Source organism: Solanum dulcamara, chromosome 11, assembly GCF_947179165.1.
Source record: "Solanum dulcamara chromosome 11, daSolDulc1.2, whole genome shotgun sequence".
Lineage (NCBI taxonomy): Eukaryota > Viridiplantae > Streptophyta > Magnoliopsida > Solanales > Solanaceae > Solanum > Solanum dulcamara.
In genome coordinates, this window is record NC_077247.1 from 2987752 (window position 1) to 3005089 (window position 17338).

Here is a 17338-nt window from a genome sequence, read left to right on the forward strand (position 1 = left end):
AAGTGATAGCTTATGCTTCTAGACAACTTAAGATTCATAAGAGGAATTACCCGACTCACGACCTTGAGTTGGCAACCGTAGTATTTGCTCTCAAGATTTAGTGCCACTATCTATACAATGTGCATGTTGATGTATTCACAGATCACAAGAGCCTGCAATACGTTCTTACTTAGAAAGAGCTGGACCTGAGACAGAGAAGATGGATTGAGTTTCTCAAGGATTATAACATGAGCCTTATCTACCATCCAGGTAAAGCTAACGTTGTTGCTAATGCTCTTAGCAGGTTATCTATGGGGAGCACTACCCATGTAGAAAATGGAAAGAAAGAATTAGCCAAAGAGGTGCATAGACTTGCATATTTGAGAGTTCACCATATTGACTCCAGTGAAGGTGGTACTATTGTCTGGAACGGGGCTGAATTATCTCTAGTTACAGAGGTGGAAGAAAACAAAGATCAAGATCCTATTCTCCTCCAACTGAAAGATAATGTTCATAAGCATAAGGTAATGGTCTTAGCCAAATGGGGGATGGAGTGTTGAGGTATCAAGAGAGATTGTGTATTCCAAATGTTAATGGCCTTGGAGAGAAATCCATGGCAGAAGCCCATAATTCCAGGTACTCCATCTATCCAGGTGCTACAAAGATATACCATGACTTGAGAGAGGTAAGTTGGTGGAGTGGGATGAAGAGGAATATAGCAGAGTTTGTGTCTAAGTGCCCGAACTTCCAACAAGTTAAAGTTGAGGATCAAAGGCCTTGTGGAGTAGCTCAGAATATTGAGATTCCAAAATGGAAGTGGGGGATGATAAATATGGAGTTCATTACAGGTCTACCACAGTCCCATAGGCAGTATGACTCTATCTGGGTGATTATGGATAGGAGACCAACTCAGCCCATTTTTGCCAGTCTACGAACACCACAGAGGATATGCCAGATTGTATCTTTGAGAGATTTTTAGACTGCACGGAGTTCCTTTGTCTATCATCTAAGATAGGGGAGATAAGTTCACTTCTTAATTTTTGAAGTCATTCTAGAAAGGTTTGGTTTCAAGAGTGAACCTTAGTATTGATTTCCATCCGCAGATAGACGACCAAACAGAGCGTCCGATACAAACTTTGGAGGATATGTTGAGAGCTTGTGTCATTGATTTCAAAGGTAATTAGGATGATCATTTACCTCTTACTGAGTTTGCATACAATAATAATTTCCATTCAAGCATTCAGATGGCTCTCTATAAAGCTCTGTATGAGAGGAGATGTAGATCACTGATTGGTTGGTTCGAGGTTGGTAAGCCTAAGTTGATTGGACCAAAATTGGTCCATCAAGCTATGGAGAAAGTAAAGATTATCTGAGAGAGGTTGAGAACTGCTCAAAGTCACCAGAAGTCCTACACTGATATCTGAAGAAGAGATTTGGAGTTCGAAGCGCATGATTAGGTATACTTTAAAGTTTCACTCATGAAGGGTGTGATGAGATTTGGAAAGAAAGAGAAGCTTAGTCCCTGCTACATTGGTCCTTATCTGATTATGAAGAGGGTTGGTAACATAGCCTATAAATTGGAGTTGCCCCCAGAGTTAGCAGCTATTCATCCCGTATTTCATATGTCTATGCTTAAGAAGTATTTGGGAGATCCTTCAATTGTTGTTCCGATTGAGAATATTGGGGTGAAAGATATTTTGAGTTATGAAGAGATCCCAGTTCATACTCTTGATTGTCAGGTTCATAAATTAAGAACCAAAGATGTAGCATCTGTCAAAGTTCTATAGCGGAATCAATTTGTTGAAGAGGCTATATGAAAAGCTGAAAAGGATATGAAAGATAGATACCCCCATCTATTCGTGCCTCCTAATGATGATGTTGATGGTAATGTTCCCTTTTCCTATCTTTTCATTTGAGGTACATTCCGAATTTGAGTATTTGATATGTATTCCTGAGTTTGAGTAGTTGATTGTACGAATATATGATTGTTGAGTTGTTGATTGTATTCGTTCCATGAGTAAACATTTAGCTTGGTCTTCATTCAAGGACGAATTATCCCAAGGAGGAGATATTGTAATACCCGTGTTATCCTAACCTAAACTAGGCTCGATGACGATGAGAAAAATGGAGAAAAAAGACTGACCCTGAGGACTATGGGTGTTTTTTACGATTCATACGGATGAATCGTAGACCCTGACAACACTTAGTAAAATTTTGATTTGGAGAAGCCTTCCTACAACCTACCATTACGAATAGTAATCATTTCTACAAGTCATAAAAATAACTCATAGAAGCACCCAACACTTATCCAAATAACAGAACTAGAGGGGCAAGTCTACGAATGGAGTTGATGAGCCATCGAAGTTTCTACGAGTTGTAGAAGCGACTCGTAGAGAAACTTCAAAGACTCATTATCGCAGGTTCCTGAGGAACCTGCAAGACGAGTGGAGCCTACGATTCGTCGAGTCTTTGAGGACTTGTAGAACTAAGTCGTAGACCACCATATCTTCCAGCCTAGTTCCACGATTGAATACGACGAACCGTAGAAGTCTCTACGTGTCATAATGACGACCCGTAGATGACCCATTTTAGGTTTTTAATGAGGATAGAATGGTCTTTTGCCACCCCTCTTAGGCTAAAACCCTGATGTTTTGGGACTAAATTAAGTCCCTTATCAATATCTTGTATGCACAATACTCTTATTAACACTTAGATTATTTGAGAGCGAGGATTTGAGAAGAGGAGAAAGGTTAGGGTTCAAGTTCTTCAAGCAAGGTCTTCAAACTCTTGATTGTTCTTCTAGTCGAGGTATGTAAGGCTAACCTAAAATATGGACTTTGTACCTCCATGTGCCCATGATTGTGATAGATTGATTGTGTACGGATTGAATCTCCATGATTGTATTTCTAGAGAAAGTATTGTCTTAAAAATATACATATTTTTACTGATTATTGATGAAATATTTATTTTTCTACGAATTGATTTCGTGAACAGATAATTTGAACTACTTGTTTACTTAAACCCTAGTAACTTGTTGATTGATATTGAATTGTATAGATATTAAGATTGAGTCTAGAGCCTTGAATTGTGAATGTATGATTGTGATTAGAATGTGAGTATGGTGATAGTACTGATAGTATCGACAAATTGATAGTCCTGAATGTTGTCATAAATGATTGTCTAAACCTCCCTCAATTAAACGACTGAGAATGATTGAGAAATTGATTGGTTGAAAGGATTAATTTGATAGAACGAATTAGTTGAAAAGAGTCCACAAGAGACTTATTGATTTGGTTTGATTTGGATTGATTGTCTTACGAGCTTGAGTCTTGGGATGAGTATCGAGCACCAAATTGGTTAAAAGTAAGTAATAACTCGAATCCAATAACTACATCACAAAACGTAGGAGAGGATTGAACTGTTAAAGTTTGATGATTCCCAAATTATTGTCCTGACATGATAGGCACCTTTTAGGACGTTAGTTTTATTATTTCTTTTATATCACTTTAGGATTATAATAATAAATGAACGTAGGAGGGGTAGGGTTAGGGGTAGGGGTAAATAGGCCCCTCGAAAATGATGAAAGGTGATTCGGACATACTTTATGTATTTTTTCTTTCAATTAATAAGCCTGATGTTGATCCGTGTAGGACATGAATTAAGTTAGTCAAATTTTTAATTCTTTAAATCTTAATATTTTTTTTGTATTTATTTTGGGTAGTTTAATTAAATAAAAATGATCTTTCTTCTATATTAATTGTGCAACTTCTGTCTTCTCGCTTGTCTATTCTATTTAGTTAATTAATTTTATTTATTTCTTTATATATTCTTTTATTACCTTAGTCCTTTAATTTAATAAAATAAGAGATCCTATTTGTTATATTTTTACCCCCACATAATTCATAAGATTCGATCGGAATCCATATTTGTGGACCTCGAAAGGTACCTAATACTCTTCTTTTGAGGTAATTTGAACTCTTACCCAAACTCTAATAGCAGTTGACCTTTTAAAATTAATATAGAATAGAATGGTGCCCTAACGCGCCTTTAATTCGTTAGATGACGACTCTTATCTTTTTAAATCCTAAAAAGAGATGTCATGTTGTTGCAAACCAATTTTGAGAAAAATAGGGCGCGACACTTGATAAAGCTTTGTATGGTCTAAATCAAGCCCCAAGAGCATGTTATGGTAGATTATCATCCTTTCTTGTGGAGGATGGGTATGTAAGAGGAAAAATAGATAATACACTATTTATCAGAAAAGAAGGAAGCAACTTTCTCTTTGTACAAATATATGTTGATGACATAATATTTGGAGCCACTAATGATGTGATGAGCCAAGAGTTTGCATCATTGATGAACAGTGAGTTTGAAATGAATATTATGGGTGAGCTAAATATTTTTTTGGGGTTGCATATACATCAAATCAAGGAAGGAACATCAATACATCAACAAAAATATGTGAAAGACTTATGAAAAAATATGAGATGGATAGTGCCAAGGCCAATGACACTCCTATAGCAACAACCACCAAACTGGACAAAGATGAGGCATGGGTAGCTATTATTGAGACAAAGTTTAGAGGAACAAACGAAGTGCTTTTTCAATCTACTAGGTAGCAGCATACCCAAAAATGTGCTTTTTTGTTGAAGAAGAAGAATGATAATAATTTGAAGGATTTTTTTTAGTGGAAAAGTGTGTTTGGATGTTTTTAAAGGACGGTTGTTAGTTATGCAAGGTTTCAACCATTCCAGAAGTGCTTTTTCAATCTACTAGGTAGCAACATAGTCTGCATTAGCATAGTAAATTAATTTAAATGAGTCACTAGTAGAATACCAAAGAACCAACCCTTGCATCCCTTTGAGATATCTGAAAATGCTTTTGACAACCTTCAGGTGGGATTTCTTGGGAAATGATTGAAACCTTGTATAACTAAAAACCGTCATTTCAAAACATCCAAACACACTTTCCCACAAAGAAAAACCCTTCAAATTATTCTTCCTTTTCTTCTTCAACAAAAAAATACTTTCCCACACAAAACCCCCATTACTAAAAAAAAAAACTACAAATTCCTCACTAGACCAAAAACTCGAACACAAAAATGGCTTCTCAATCTCAAAAACAGTCTATCCCCTCGTTGATTATTAAAACAATGATAAGTATCCTCATGTATCAATTCAGGGGGAACATCTCTCACTCTCTATTTTACTTACCCTTCATTACTCTCCTCCCAGATCACCCATTCCACAACCATCCACACATCCGTCTATAAACCCTCAAAAATATGACTCGACTATTCTTGGAAATTAAATGAAACAGAGTCAGTCGCTCCCCCTACCACCATTTAAAACCTTCATCCTCTGATGATGAGGAGATTGACAGTGATGGTGATAGTGTCCTCAATCCTAAATATACCAGGACGGAATCCATAGTCATTCCTAGAACTAAAAAAAGGGCATCCATCAGACCACCTCACAAACCTAGGTCCAAACTTACTGTGACCTCAACACCATCCTCTTTCCTTCCACCACGAACACCATTCAAAAGATAAAGAGTTGTTGTGGCTCAAAAGGAAGTGGAGGTAACGAAGAGTGCACATTACTAGGGGGAAGAAAAGGATAGGCGATGATGACAAGCCTATTAATGTTGATGAGTTATAAGAAGAGGTAGAAGAAGACATTGTTGTTTCATAGACCGGTCAAAACAAGAACCTGGAGAAGTTCTTGCATTTGGGGCCCATGGGATACTATGGTAATCAAACTCTCTTGAAAGGAAAAGTACTGAATGAAGAGGCAATGTTCAATTTTTTTGTTCAGCATTTACTGGGTAGACTTAGTTTTTAGGGATGGGATCATCTTTTCATAACTATGAAACTTGTGTTGCATACGGAGGAAGTTGTTGAGTTCTATGATAATTTTAAGATGTTTGATGGGTTGGTTATTAGTAGTTGGGTGAAGGAAGTGGATATAGTTTTTGACTATATCAAATTGGAGGAGATTTTGATTGTTCCTTCAGAGGGGTTACAGGAATATGTGTGGAGAAGTGAAGAGGACTTCCTATTAACAAGCAAGTTCTCTCAGGGAAAAGAAATTAGGGTAGCTAGGAAAATAATAAAGGGAGAAATTTCTCCAGATCACAAACTCCTCTTTGAGATTATGAATAAGGAGATACTTCCTAGGGGAGGCAGAAAGCATGAGGCAAGATTTAGAGATATGGGTATAATGAATGCCTTTGACCTCAATGAGAGAATCAATTTGTCTGCCCTTATGATCAACCATATAGGGAGAGTGACTACACCCAAGAATGGTCCTTATGGGCTAGCATATGGGTTTCTGTTGACTAAGGTGTTTACAAACTTTAGGGTGTCCTTGGGAAAAGGGGTGGCTAGTATAAGAAATGATAAGATCACTCTTTCTACTTTAGAAGAGTGTGAGTGTATGACTGCTTCTGGTCCTAAGAAATAAAGATTTAGCCCAATAACTCAATCTCTACTAGAATTAAAGGCTGCACTAAAAGAGATTGATGGGCTGAAGAAGGAAAATGCTAGACTAAGGAAAAGATTAGTTGCATTCCAAGCTTAAGTGGACTCTCTGAAGACTGATATGATTGAGCAGCAAAGCTGTAACATCTTGAAAATTTGTACGCCAAGACTTAAACTATTTTTTTAGGCATATAGGATCGAACTCATCGAATTTTAATTGTATATATGAGTTAGGATCAATTTATAATTATTTGAAAAGTATTAGATATGATTTAGGATCATAAGGGATCTCTAAAAATAAGTCAAGCACAAAGAATTTCTATCGACTAAGTTTTCATATAAGACCGTAGAAGGGTCAACTTCAAATGACCATATCTCCTAAACTATAACGAATCAGATGGCCCATAACCTATCAAATTAAAGGTTTTTGAGTTTTCTTTCCAATGCCACCAAGATTTTAATTTTTGGAGTTTGGAGTAAAAGGTTATACCCAGTGGACCAGAGAGGTACGCAACGCGGACCTGGTGCATACTTGGCCAGTTTTTCTAGATTTTTTTTGTGACCAGAGAGGTGCGCGATAAGTCCGCGATGCGGACCTGGCGGGGACTTGGCCAGTTTTTTCAGATTTTAGTAAGGGAAACTTAGACCATTCCCTATTATATATATACGATCTTGGATGCAATTTTAGGGCATTTTTTATAGTCTTTAGCCTCCTCAAAACACCAAACTTCATCCTCTTCTCTCTCAAATCATCTCTAACAAAATCCTCTCAAACTCAAATGATTCAAGATTCCCATTGAAGACCTAACATCAAGACTCCTCCACTTCTTCTTCAAGTTCCTCTTTAAGGTATGCGGATTTTCATCCATGGGGTCTTCTACCCATGGAGCCCAAATGTTTTCTCAACTTGGTATTTCAATTTTAAATGATGAAATCTTATGAGATTTTACATGATGGTTCCAAAAGCATAGATTATGATATATTTAAAGTTTATTTACTCTTATATATATATATATATATATATATATATATGTATATTGAATCTCAATTTCAAGAGATGAGTTTTCTTATGGGTTTTCATTCTATGATTCAAAATGTATAGATTCTTGAATATTTGAAGTTTATTTACCTATATTGACTTATGTTGATTCTTATTTACATAAAATGGATGATTTATCATGGTTCTTATATGAGGGTTTGAAAAGTAGTTTTAAAGTGCATATGGTGGATTGTTTTTAAGATGTTTGATTTGATGCATTCATATCACTCTCATGCATACAAGTATTATATGTATTTGAAGGTCTTTATGAAATGAACCCACCTAAGTTTTCTATGATAAAATAAAGTTGAAATGAAGTTTGACTCCAATAAATGTCATGAAGTAAATGTTTATGAAGGGTGTCTTTATGAAATGATTGATTGATGAAAGGGTTTCTTAGCCAAAGTAAGATTTCAATGTGAAAGGACAATTCTCATATTTAATCAAATGAAATATTTAAGGTTATGATATGACATGTATGACATTCTTATAGGCCATCAATGCTTTTAACATTTTTCCAAAAAGGAAGATCCGATTAGCATGGTACCCGGAATACGATCACTGATTGTAAACCTAATGTTCTTATAAAATCAAGGTTCATTAGTAGAACGGTAAATAAGGCATGCATCCATGATGATATTATAAATCAAAGGTTTTAATGAGCTATTCCACCGATTGATGTTTTAATGTTAAAGTTTCTATATTGATGTTCAAAAGTTATTCCTGGGATTGACCTAGCACCGAATATAGCATGTAGATGGGGACTCGGCCTAAGGGATACTTAAATAAAGTCTCATGTTGTATTAACTATATGTTACCAGCCCTTGTCGGCTAGGCCTTTATAGCCACCAAACGTTAAATAATTGAATATAAACTAAATGGAGTTCTACCCGGCAAGTAGTCTCCCCGTGCCAACATAGAGGGTTATGTTGGATTCTATGTAATAGCTCGCATGGTCTTAAATGTCGATTATGGTCACTTTTCCACAAAATGAATGTTTTGAGGCTTTATATGATAATGTATACTGCATGCATTCACTTATGCATATTGCTTACTCATGTCTCTCTTATGTTCTTTATTTCATAGCATACTCACATACTTAGTACATTCAAAGTACTAACGCATACTTTTGCCTACATGATATCACATGTAGGAACCGATGTCGCTTCTCGACCTCCTCCACGTAGCTAGCTCGGATTAGTTTGAAGATTGCTTGTGGTGAGTTCCCATGTTTTGAAAATAACATCCTTTTTATTCTAAGCTTATGTTATATAGAACATTAAGACTTTTATTAAGCTATTTTTTGACACTTATTTTGAGGGTGAGCTAGGGACATATCTTAGCCCTCGCCAAGTCTTTAATGTAAAATGTATGGTTGGACATAGAAATTGATATTATGTTGTCTTTGACTCTTATTAAATGTGAAGCCCCTTAGTCCCTACATCTGTTTTGTTTTCCACTTGATTTGTTTATCATTACCAATAAAATGCTTAATGAATGCTAAGAGGCTTGGGTGAGGTACCTCCGGGTGTCTCATTCGCTGTGTCACATCTAGGCCCTAGGCTTGGGTCATCACAAAAGCAAACACCTCCAGCACATTTAGTCACTGGTGGAATTCCTTCCCAAACATTAGGCCTCCTCTTTGATCCTTCCTTGACCCCCTGATCAAATCTTCCTCTCTCCTCTCAAATGACATTTACTGATTCCTGGTCCCTCTTTGTAAACAATATTATTATTTTTGTAATTAATTTTTGACTTGTTTTATTTTGGACCACTGGGTGTCTTAAATTGTGCTAATGCCTGCGGGATTGGATTCCTTTTCTTGAATATTTTTTGCCTGATTGAATGCTTATCTTTGTTTTTGGTTATGTCTCTCTAATTGATGGCTTAATTTATTGTATATGTTCATGTTAGCACTTGTTTCTTACCTTGTTCTTTTCAATAATGTCAAAAGGGGGAAGTAGTGATAACATTATAGTGGTGGTTGTAAAATTGTTAAATTCTGGGATAATTGTTATATTCCACATGTTATGTGATTACATCTTCTTAGGTGATGATAATGCATAAAAGCCACGGAAGCAGGAGTACTTCATTTGATCATTTATCACTAGTTGTTGATGTTGCATCATTCTAATTTTTTTGATAATGATATATATACTGAGAATGACTGATGCTGAAAGGAAGTCTTTTACAACAATTGGATATATTTGCCATCATCAAAAGGGAGAAATTGAAGAGTAAACCTTGGTGAACAAATTTTAATAATATAGCAAAAACCTACTTTTGGTAAAGGATATTTTATGAAAGTTAAGTTAAATACTTAAATAGAGTTCTACTAGAAAAGGACAAGAAAAAAGTGATCGTCCAAACCAAAATAAAATTGAACAAGGAAATAGTGTCCAACAAGGAGAAAGACACAGTTTTATCAATTATAAAATCATGAAGATGTGGAAAATTTAAACTCACTCTTTGCATGCATAAAGAATCAATTGTGTTTAAAGGCAATAGGAGAACTCAAGCAAGGTTTTGTTTAGGTGTTTTTAGTAATTGTTTTCCATTGTGTTTGTGTTATTGTGAGTCTCCTTGTGAGGTTTGTAACAAGAGTTGGGTTTGGCTTCTTGAAGAGAGTTTAGTGTTATAAACAATTCAAGTGAATTGTTTGACTTAGTTCCTTAGATTATTGAGTTGTAATCATAAAACTTAAGTGGAATATTGAAGTTAAGGTGGTGATTTTTACTCCTTGAGAAAGGAAGTTTTCCAAGTAAAGTTTATGTGTTATTTACCTTCCTGAGAACCCATTTCTTAGAATAAAATTGGAGGCATTAACTTTCTTTAATCTCAGTATCGGATACATGTATATAATTATAACCAAGACTTAGTAGCTGAGATGGTGCATTAGCAAAGCCTCGACCATTTCATGGTCGAGACCTGTAGCGTTCAATAGAACCATCCATGCGAAATGGTTGTGTGAATCCACAAAGATCAAATACCAAATGAAACTCACCCCTTGAAAGGTCACTTGTGCTTTTTTATGACTTTCGATCAATCCCAATCTTAACTCCAGGCAAAGCTATGTCACCGGGATAGTCAAACTCTGTTATACAGTTGCATTATCTCTAACAACAAGATTGCATCAATCCAGAAGCTATGCTACTGGATTTTGCACATGTTTGGTGGCATTAGAGGACCAAATGACTCTGCCAAAACCATTTTGAATAGTAAAATTTAGCATACCATTTGTACCATTGAGTGGACTCTCTCTATTAGCAACCCAAACTACTATCTGTACAGTAATTTTGTCAAACCATATTCCTAAGTACTACTTACTGAATGTACTTGACAGAATCAGAAGAGAAAATATGCAAGACAAGAACAAATGTATACTTATGGCTTCCATAGGTTTTATATTTTCTTATTTTGATTTGAAGTTTTTGATCAATGGTGTTGTTATACTAAAGGATTTTGTAGAATTCATTTAAAATTTCTTGTTTTGACAAAATAATTTGATGACATGTGAACATTGATATTGATAGAGAACATTGTTAGTCAATGTGACTTTAATGTATCTCTTGTTTTCTCTGATCAAATTATTGTCAAAGTATGGGTTGACTCTTTTGACATTGTGGCATAAATTTTTTTGTTATGCCTTGGTCTTTATTAATTGAGTAAATAAATTGTATGAAAAAATATAAACTAAAACAAGCTGCTTTTTTAAAAAATACATAAAGATGTGGCTTATTGATCAATGAACTTGCATGGAAATATGACAATTATTGACTAATTGTCCATACCCTATGTAGGTACAGTCTTCACAGTAATTCTACTTCACACTAGGCTGCTTTAGTCTTTACTCAAAACCTAAAGATTAAAGTAAGAGCTAAGAATTGTACAAGATTGTCTTGTTGGACTGCTTGGTTTTAGTTTTATTTTTACTTTGTAATTGTACCTTTTGCAAGTTCATAAACGTTTGTAATTTGATTAACATTAGAAATTTGATTAATATCAGAAATTCCATATTATGTTTTGGTTGTAACATGTAATTGTAGCCTTTATACTACATCTGATTTTATTGATGCAATTTCTCATTATCTTTCTTGTTTCAGTATATCAAAGTATTTACAAGCTTGGAGCTGATTTGCTTGTTTCACTGTATCGCGCCAAATTGTTAGAGAAGTGAGAAGTCATATATTTATTTTATGAGCATTTTCTTATTAGGTAAACCAAAAATAGAATAAACCAAAAATCGATAAAAAAATATCTTATTGGTTTGTTACTGGTTTAACATATTCAAAAATTAAAAACTGATAAACCAAATCTATTATACATAAAATCGAATCGACTGATGAACACCCCTACGAATAGGAATTTTTTTCTTTCTTTTTTATACTTTTGACGGGTCATTGTTGGAAATAAACCAAGAGTATGAATCTTAAGTTGTTTAGGATTAGTTACTTGATATTTATTTAATTCATGTTTAATTAGAATTTATTTGTCCTAATTTATATAGGAATACATTTTATAGTCCTAATTTAATTTGATTTCTTACTATTATAAATAGGGATATTGTTAGGTTATTTTCAATACAGAAATACAAAAAGAATATATAAAAAATATAGAATACAAAGAAATATAGAGATCTTGAAGTAAGATTCAAGAGATTTTGAGTTTATAAATAAAATATTTTTCTTCAAATTGATATCAGAGCTTGTGTAAGTCCTATTAAAGACTCGTAAATCGGACATATACAAAAGAATATGAATATTCAATATTTATTCAATTGTCCTATTTTTGTGTTTGATGGCAAAAATAATTTTGAGAGTTGGCATCAACAGATGAAGAATTTTTTCAATGCGATTGGACTATGGTCCATTATTGATAATGGATTTGTGGAAGCTCCAGAAGGCACAACATTAACTGGTGAAGTAGCTAAATAATTGAAGAAAAATAGACAATTGGATTATAGGACACGTTTTTACCTTGATAACAAGGTCGAATTGGATGTATATAATAAATTTTTACATGCTAAGACAACAACGGAGGCTTGGACAATTTTGATGAATTCACATCGAGGTTCCGTAGACGTAAGAAAAGTCAAATTGAAAGAACTTAGAAGACAATACGAGTTAGCCCAAATGAAATCAATAGAGTCCGTCAAAGAATTTTTGACATAGTTACTAATATTGTCAACGATATAAGAACTAATGGAGAAGCATTAGACCAAGTTAAAGTTGTTGAAAAAGTATTGCGATCCTTGAGTACAAAATTTCACACCAAGAAGACGGTCCTAGAGGCCACCAAAGATCTTACCACTTTGACACTTGATGATTTAGAAGGTGAATTGGTGACATACGAGATTCCCCTTAATCAACAGAAGACAAAAACAATTGATGAAGTGTTGCAAGCAAATGTGACTCAACCTAACCGAAAAGAAGAGATATCAAACTTAGCTGAGACAAATCAAAGCGATCAGAATTTTAGAGGTAGAGGACAAGGAAATAAAGATAACTTTTGAGGCCGTGATAGAGGTAATTTCTCTTATCAACAGAGAAATAATAATAATTTTAGAAAGGAAAAACAAAGTAATCAAAATTTTCAAAGACGTGATAAATCAACAGTTCAGTGTCATAATTGTGAAAAATTTGGGCATTATCAAAGAGATTGTTGGTTTAATAAATCTGAAAATAGAGAAGCATATGCAAAGTTGGCTAAAAATTAAGGAGATAAACAAGAGACTTTATTATTTTCTAACTCAGAAATTGAAGAAAATAAAGGGAATGAATGGTTCATCGATTTTGGTTGTAGCAATCACATGTCTGAAGAAAAAAAATTATTTATTGATCTAGATGAATTATTTAAAACTACCGTAAGACTTGAAAATAACTCTAAGGTGTCTGCTGTTAGAAGAGGAAAAATTCCAATTACTTCAAAAATGAATCTTCTCACTTTATATCTAATGTACATTATGTTTCAAGTCTTCATCAAAATTTATTGAGTCTAGGACAACTGACAGAAAAAGGATAAGACTTGCAGTTTAAGTTTGGAATTGGCACAATTAGTGATAATAAAATAGGACTAATAGCAATGATAAAAATGAATCAAAATTATTTGTGGCCTCTTTATCTCAATCATGGAGATTTACCTTGCTTTAGTTCTATGAAATTTGATGAAACTTGATTGTGGCATCTACGCTTTTGACATCTGAATTTTGAGAGTGTGAAACATCTTGCGAGAAATAAATTGGTTGATGGTTTGCCTTCGTTGATTTTCCTTATACAAAGTGTGAGTCTTGTATTTTGGGAAAGAAGTACAGAGAACCTTTTCAAAAGTGCAAAACTTGGAGGGAAAATGCACCATTAGAGCTAATCCACTCAGATTTGTGTTCAGTTGAAGTTCCTTCCAATGGAGGTAGTAAATACTTTATTACTTTTATTGATGATTTTAGTCAAAAAACTTGGGTATATTTTATGAAAAATAAATCGAATGCATGTGAAATCTTTAAAAGATTTAAAGTTTATGTGGAGAGGCAAAGTGGATATTTTGTTAAAACATTAAGAATCGATAGGAGAACTGAATTTCTTATTTGTGATGACTATTTGAAGAAGTTTGGCATTAAACATCAATTGAGTGCTAGATATACTCCTCAAAAAAATGGTGTAGCTGAAAGAAAAAATAGAATAGTGAGGATATAGTGAGATCAATGATGCATTCCAAAAATATTCTCAAAGAGTTCTAAGCAAAAGTTGTCGCCTATGCCATTTATGTTCTAAATAAGTGTCCTACTCGATCTAATTTTGAAAAAACTTCACAAGGGGCTTGGACAGGTAAAAAATCAATTATTTCTCATCTAAAAGTATTTGGTTGTCTTACTTATGCTCATGTTCCTGATGTTTTCAGAAAGAAATTGGACGATAAAGCAGAAAAGTGTACTTTTATTGGCTATAGTCATGAGACAAAGTGTTACAAGTTATTTAACCCAAATACATTAAAGGTAATTGTTAGTAGAGATGTAACTTGAGATGAGAAAAGTACTTGAGAATGGTCAAAGAAAAATCCTGAATCATCTAAGTCTCAACCAATAATCTCAAATATGGAGGAAGGAAGTTCTATCAAACATCACGAGGAACAAGTAACTCATCCTATTCAAACAGAGACATCCAGTCGCTCACAAAGACATCGCCATTTACCATCCCGTTTGCAAGATTATGTTGTTGATAATGATAATAATTTATCCAATAAAGATATTGTGAACTTTGCATTATTTACAGATTGTGATCCAATTACTTTTGAGAAAGCTGCTAAAGATGATTGTTGGGTGAATGCAATGAATGAAGAAATTACTATTGAGAAAAATAACACTTAGGAGTTGAAATATTTTTCACTTTTAAAACAACCAATTGGAGTCAAGTGGGTATATAAGACCAAATACAAATCAATCGGAGAAGTAGATTGGTTTAAGGCAAGATTAGTTGTTAAAGGATACAAGCAGAAGGCGGGTATTGATTATTTTGAGGTCTTTGCAATTGTTGCAAGACTTGATACTATTCAGATGATTATTTCTCTTGTTGCAAATAACTATTTGAAAATTTATCAAATGGACGTTAAATCAGCTTTCTTGAATGGTGTTCTTGAGGAAGAAGTATATGTTGAGAAGCCTATAGGATATATAAAAGAGGTAAAGAAAACAAAGTTTACAAGTTGAAGAAGGCGTTATATGGGTTGAAACAAGCCCCTAGAGCTTAGTATACTCGCATTGATTCTTATTTTGTTGGACATGATTTTCATAGATGTCCTTATGAGCATACATTATACATAAAATTCAATCCCGATGGAGACATTCTCATTGTGTGCTTATACGTGGATGATCTAACATTTACTAGCAACAATCCCAAATTAATTTATGAGTTTAGGGAGGCTATGATTAACCAATTTGAAATGAATGATTTGGGATTAATGTCTTATTTTCTTGGTATTGAAGTCTCTGAAATGAAAGATGGAATTGTTATCTCTCAGAAAAAATATATGAGTGATATTTTAAAAATATTTAATATGGATAAAGCCAAACCAATCTTGACCCCCGTTGAAGAGAAGTTGAAGTTGACTAAAGATGGAACTACTGATTTTGTTGATGCTACATATTTTAGGAAATTGGTAGGGAGTCTAAGGTACTTGACTTCTATAAGGCCTGATATTACATATGGAGTTGGATTAAGTAGCAGATTTATGGAATTTTCACGTCAATCTCACTTGCAAGCAACTAAGAGAATTTTAAGATATATTCAAGGTACACACTGTGATGGCTTATTTTATTCAAAGACTAATGATAGTAGTCTTGTTGGATTCACTGATAGTGATTAGGCTGGTGATATGATGGAACGAAAAGATACTTTTGGCTATATATTTTATTTGGGATTTGACGTATTTTCTTGGTCTTCAAAGAAGCAACAAGTTATTTCTTTGTCAACTGCTGAAGCAGAGTATATGACTGCAACAAATAGTGCTACACAAACATTATGGTTGAGAAGGATGCTTGAATTTCTTCAACATAAGCAAAGTAGTCCTACAAAGATATTTTGTGATAGCAAGTCTAGAATTGAGTTAACAAAAAATCTAGTTTTTCATGGCTGTAGCAAACACATTGACATCAAATGGCACTTTATTCGTGATTTGGTTCAAGATAAAGAGATAGTAGTTGAATATTGCAAGACTTAAGAACAAGTTGCTAATATTTTTACAAAGCCATTAAAATCAAAGTTGTTCATTCAGTGCTAGGTCAAATTCCACAGAATAGTATAATACTTTAAAATAATCATATCATATAACTTGAAAATTCAAAACATCAAATTCGGTAGAATAACTCATTAAAACCTTTATTGATTCAAATATGCAAGAATTGTCCCTATTGCATAAAGAATCCATTAGTGAACCTTGATTTATAATATCATGGTTGTCATACCCTATTTATCATACTACTAATGAACCTTGATTTATAAGAAAAATTGGTTTACAATCATTGATAGTATTCCGGGTACCATACTAATCGGACCTACCTTTTAGAAAAAATGTTCAAAAGCATTGATGGCAAATCGGGATGTCATACATTTCATATCATAATCGTAAACGTAAACATGTCATAGGGATAACTCATTCGTCATCATTCGGTGAAATAGCTCATTAAAACTTTTCATTTGATTCAATGCGAGAATTATCCTTTCACATTGAAATCTTACTTTGGCTAAGAAGCCTTTTCATCATAAGACTGCCTTTACGAAAACATTTACTTCATATCTTTAATTTGGAGTCAAAAAGCTTTCAAGTCAAACTTTATTAGAAACATAGTAAAACTAGGTGGGTTCTATTCAGTTCATCTTTCAAACATGCTTTTCAAAAGGATCATTCATGAACATTATCAATTGAGCCAATTCAAAACATACTTCAAACAACCCATCATTCATTTCAAAGATTCATAATAGCTTGTGATAGAAAATTACCTGAAATTCAACAACTTATGCAATCGAGTAGTAATTTAAGCTTATTTGAACATAATATCAATAATTTGAATCATAATCTAGCAATTTGAGAAAGATTGAACAATACCCCCTTTGAAAATTTATAAACCCAAGAAAGAAAATTAGGGCATTCATAGGTAGTAATCAATTTCATGCAATTGAGTCAATAACCATAATTTCAATCATGCTTCATGCTAATAAGAAGAAATTAGAAGTACCCATAAATAATAAATACTTGAAATAAAATGAATTAGTTGGAAAGGATTTTGGGCTCAATGGGTGGAAGGACCCATAGATGAAGAAACCCACATACCTTAGAGTAAAGCTTAAAGA

The 17338-nt window shown here is 33.8% G+C and overlaps 1 protein-coding gene across 1 annotated transcript; it reads left to right on the plus strand.

Moving 5' to 3' along the window:
* The first annotated feature begins 520 nt into the window (after positions 1–520).
* LOC129872024 (uncharacterized) lies at positions 521–1766 on the plus strand. Its single transcript, XM_055946858.1, has 3 exons — positions 521–664; positions 1224–1337; positions 1533–1766. Exons 1-3 carry the CDS (start codon positions 521–523, stop codon positions 1764–1766), a joined length of 492 nt encoding a protein of 163 aa, XP_055802833.1.
* Positions 1767–17338: the final 15572 nt, after the last annotated feature.